We start from the raw sequence: 4,628 nt of genomic DNA, 5'->3' as shown, positions 1-4,628 counted from the left end.
ACCTTGGATTTATTAAGTAAAGTGGCAACGGTTATACAGAGTCATAATGCGTGAGAGATCGAATATGTCTAAGTCCCTAATCAGCGCTGATGGTTCGTCCGGAGCTTCGCCTCCGTGGAAGGTCTGCTTCAGAAGAAGGTGAAGAGTCCCTGTGTGATGCAGTCTTATGCTGTATCCTCCTCTCGATGAGGTGTGTGCGTTTGAGATGTGTGCGGTTCTGTGTGTTTTGGCTCCCAGGCCCTGAGAGAGCTTCGTAACGGGGAGAGTTCCTCGTGTCTCCGGTGTGATAAATTAAAACGGGGAGTGCCCCCCTGAAATGTCTTGTGTGTGATAATTTAATGTGGCTCTCAGGCCCCTGGTGTGGGCAGAGGTATCTCTTGGTTCCTCCTAACGGGGAAGAGCTCTCAAAATGTCTCCTGTGTGATAAATTAATGTGGCTCTCCCGTTCTGGAGATGATACTGGTGCATTGTCTGAGTGTCCACCATCTGCCTGCCTGGGAGATGGGGCCTTCAGCTCCGGCCTTGACCTGACTATATATTATCATGTTTGTGTTGTTGGGTTAGAGCAAGAGTTGACTATATTATAATGTGTCCATGTGATGTGCTCATCAGGCTAGGGTAGGAGTTAGCTATATTTATAATGTACATGTGATGTACTCAGCAGGTTATTTTTCCCAACAATAACAAAATATCAACAGACTTGAATGTAAAATCTAAGCATGCATATTGGATGGTATTAGCGGATCATCAGATAGGTGGTATTTACTCTGAACGTCCGCTGTGGAGCTATTGCTTAGGGAACACAGACCGTGCCGGCCTCAGGAAAGTTCAGAAGAATGGGAGAAGTGAAAGATAATAATGATTGGAACTCTCGGGGTAGCACTGCCATTTTGAAAGGGCAGAACTCTAATCTTGTGCTGTGTAACCTGTGCTCTCTCTCCACAGGCTGACCCGAGGCTGCCGTGTGACGCCGCAGACGCAACTTCCGGGTAGCCGGCTTGGTTTGGTTTGTTTGGTTTGGTTAGCAGGACGCTTAGCGTCGACCTGCTATCTCGGTTTGTATCTACTTTTCGGTATTTATATCTGTGACCTGTTCTGCATACTCTGTATTGTTTTCGCTGCTTCCTCGCTGGAGCTCCGTCTGCATCAACCACGGTAAGCATGGATTGGGATTGTTCTTGCTCTGCCTTTCTCATGGATAAGATAGCTCTGTTAGAGAGACGTATCTCTCAGTTAGAGGATGAAAGGGTAGCGAGAGTAGAGAAAACAGTTATTCCAGAAAGTATAGAGAAGAGACCCGCCAGGCGGACTCGTGGAGCTAACGCTATCGTTAGCAGTGACTCCGTCAAGGCAATCCTGTCGGCAGAACCACTTGCGAGGCAGGTTGCGGTCAGTACCCTGCCTCGCAAGTCTTTTTCAGGGGGTAGAAACGCTAGTCATAGGTGACTCTGTTACACGTAAAGTTAGGCTACACTCGCCAGCGACAGTTATTTGCCTACCCGGGGCCAGGGCTCCCGACATTGAAGCTAAACTTAGGGTGCTAACATGCGGTGAGACCTCATACGGAGTTAGATTAGATGCACCAAACACCGACATTAGCTTCGACAACATTGTAGTTCATGTCGGCACCAACGATGCTAGGACAAGACAAACTGAGGTCACAAAAAGCAACATAGCTAGGCTTTGTGACTTCGCCAGAAAGATGTGTCGGCATCGATTAATTCTCTCTGGCCCTCTACCCGATAAGGGTAATGATGAGCGTTATAGTAGACTATTGTCTCTAAATCGCTGGCTGGCCCTATATAGCTCAGAGCAGGGCTTTGGTTTCATAGATAACTGGCCCTCCCTGTGGGGTCGCCCTGGTGTGCTCATGAGAGACGGCCTACACCCTACTGGGTTAGGTGCCTCAATTATGTCAAAAAACATAGATAGATGTCTTAGTCAGGCGTGACTCATCCACTCACAGCACGCTGGGCTGCAGGAGTTTAGTAAACCTGCTAGCAACATGATAGTCTACGTTGCAGAGTCTAGAACAGAGTCTAGAATAGCAGATGGGTTAGCTGAACCAGGATCTATTGCACCAATTGTTTCAGAGCTGAGTGTTAACCGGACTCCCTCTGTAACTAACGCTGTACCTATATGTACGGTGGGCCAAAACTGCATGTCAAACCGCATGTCAAATCGCATGTCAAATCGCATGGTAAATCGCATGACGCATGACGCATCGCATGAAATTAACGCTGTACCTATATGTACAGTCGTGCAAAATCGCATGTTAACTCGCATGACAGAGCTGAGTGTTAACCACACTCCCTCAGAAATTAACGCTGTACCTAGTACAGGCGTGCAAAATCGCATGGCAAATCGCATGATAAACCGCATGTCAAATCAAATACTAACAACTAACCGGACTCCCCCTGAAATTAACACTGTACCTATATGTACGGTGGCGCGGCCCCGCTCTGTCTCGAGGTGTAAAACCCGCAGGCGAGCGCCGCGACCAGTATGTCCAACTCTGGCGATCCCACTGATCGCCTCAGAGCTGAGTGTTAACCAGACTCCCTCTGAAAATAACCCTGTACCTATATGTACGGTGGTGCGGCCTCGCGCTGTCTCGAGGTGTAAAACCCGCAGACGAGGGCCGCAACCAGTATGTCGAAACCGCGGTATCCCCTTGACCGCTTCAGAGCTGAGTGTTAACCAGACTCCCTCTGAAAATAATAAAAGGGAAGTACTCAGAATAGGGTTCATGAACATAAGGTCGCTTTCATCGAAGGCGCTCTTGGTCCATGATTTAATTATTGATAAAAAGATTGACATACTGGGGCTTTCTGAAACCTGGTTAAAACCAGATGAGTTTCTAGCCTTAAACGAAGCTACTCCACCCCATTACGTTAGCACCCAAGTATCTAGAGAAGTTAAGAAAGGTGGTGGAGTAGCCCTGATATCTAATTCTAAGCTTAATTTAAAGCCGAAGAATAGATATATTTTCAGATCCTTTGAGGTGCTAGCGCTCTGCACCTCAGCTCCTCGAGAAGCAAAACGAGTTCCAGACTCTTTTGTTTTAGCTGTAGTATACCGTCCTCCAGGACCGTATTCAGTTTTTCTGGATGAGTTTTCTGACTTTGCAGCTGATTTGGCTACATATTCAGACAATATTTTGCTTATTGGGGATTTCAACATTCACGTGAATAACCCGTCTGATGCCCTCGCAAGGGCTTTTCTGTCCATTACAGATACGCTTGGCTTCAAACAGCTCGTCCAGCAACCAACCCACATCGGTGGAAACACGTTGGATCTCGTTCTGACCCGCGGTGTTGACATTTCGCAGCTAGTGGTCTCTTCCTACACCTCAGCTTTATCAGACCACTTTTTGCTCACTTTCCAGGTGGTGGTATCCTGCCCCTGCGACGATCAGCAAGCTACTTTCAGCTGTCGCCGCATCACACCTGCAACCATTACAGCTATGGAAGATAAGTTATCTGGTTCACTTGCACCTCTCTGTAACTATAGTGGTTCTGTGGAGTGCCTTACTGATGACCTCAACATTGCCTTGTCTGTTGCCATTGATTCAGTTGCTCCGTACGTAACTAAAAAACGAACATTGAAAAAACCAGCTCCTTGGTTTAATGCAGAAACTCGCATTTTGAAGCGAAATTGCAGGATCCTTGAACGCAAATGGCGCTCGACTAAACTTGAGGTCTTTCATCTTGCATGACATAATAGTCTGATCACCTATAAGGGTGCGCTGACTATCGCCAGGAACGCCTACTTTTCTAGTATCATTAATTTGAATAGAAATAATCCTAAATTTCTTTTTGACACGGTGAGGAGTCTCACTCAGAAACAGAATCAGACCGTAAGGCTCCTCGATCTCGGCAGGTGAATTCATGGATTTCTTTGAGAATAAGATTCAATCAATTAGAGAGGAAATTGATGCTTACCGGGCGGCTAATCCTACACATCCTGTGGGGCAGGATGGGGTTCTGCCAAGTAGGATGGTGAACGCTGACGCAACTCTTTTGGAGTTTAAGGCGATTTCCTTGGTGGAACTTGAAAGGGTGATAAAGGCCTCAAAGCCAACAACTTGTATGTTGGATCCGCTCCCTTCTAGGGTTCTTAAGGAACTTTTTCCAACGGTGGGGCCTGTTATCCTCTTGCTTATGAATCTTTCGTTTTCAACAGGAATTGTTCCTTCCAATTTCAAGGCTGCGGTGTTAAAACCGCTACTCAAAAAGCCTGGCCTAGATCCTGAATTAGTCAGGAACTATCGGCCTATATCGAATCTGCCCTTCTTGTCTAAGGTACAGGAAAGGATTGTAGCAAAGCAAATTGTTGATTATTTGACGAGGAATAATCTCTTCGAACCTTTCCAGTCGGGGTTCAGGAATTTCCACTCAACTGAAACTGCTATTACAAGAGTTGTAAATTACATCCTTCTTGCTTTGGATAAAAACACAAGCACAATGCTTGTGATGTTGGATCTGAGCGCTGCGTTTGATACGATTGACCATAGCACTCTTCTTCACCGTCTTGAACACTATGTTGGTTTCGGGGGTACGGCTCTTGGTTGGCTTGAATCGTACCTCACAGATAGAACCCAATTTGTGCTTCATGAGGGTGCAGAA

General features: G+C 46.6%; 1 protein-coding gene across 1 annotated transcript; it reads left to right on the top strand.

The window, feature by feature from the left end:
- Nucleotides 1-1,404: 1,404 nt before the first annotated feature.
- LOC132468900 (uncharacterized) lies at nucleotides 1,405-4,223 on the top strand. Its single transcript, XM_060066730.1, has one exon. It carries the CDS (start codon nucleotides 2,006-2,008, stop codon nucleotides 3,716-3,718), a length of 1,713 nt encoding a protein of 570 aa, XP_059922713.1. The 5' UTR covers nucleotides 1,405-2,005; the 3' UTR covers nucleotides 3,719-4,223.
- Nucleotides 4,224-4,628: the final 405 nt, after the last annotated feature.

Source organism: Gadus macrocephalus, chromosome 12 (assembly GCF_031168955.1).
Source record: "Gadus macrocephalus chromosome 12, ASM3116895v1".
In the NCBI taxonomy this organism is placed as follows: Eukaryota; Metazoa; Chordata; class Actinopteri; order Gadiformes; family Gadidae; genus Gadus; species Gadus macrocephalus.
This window is presented reverse-complemented; position numbering and strand designations above follow the sequence as displayed.

Excerpts from the sequence above, each read along its gene's own strand:
- LOC132468900 (XM_060066730.1), top strand. The coding sequence starts at position 2,006 with ATGATAGTCTACGTTGCAGAGTCTAGAACAGAGTCTAGAATAGCAGAT.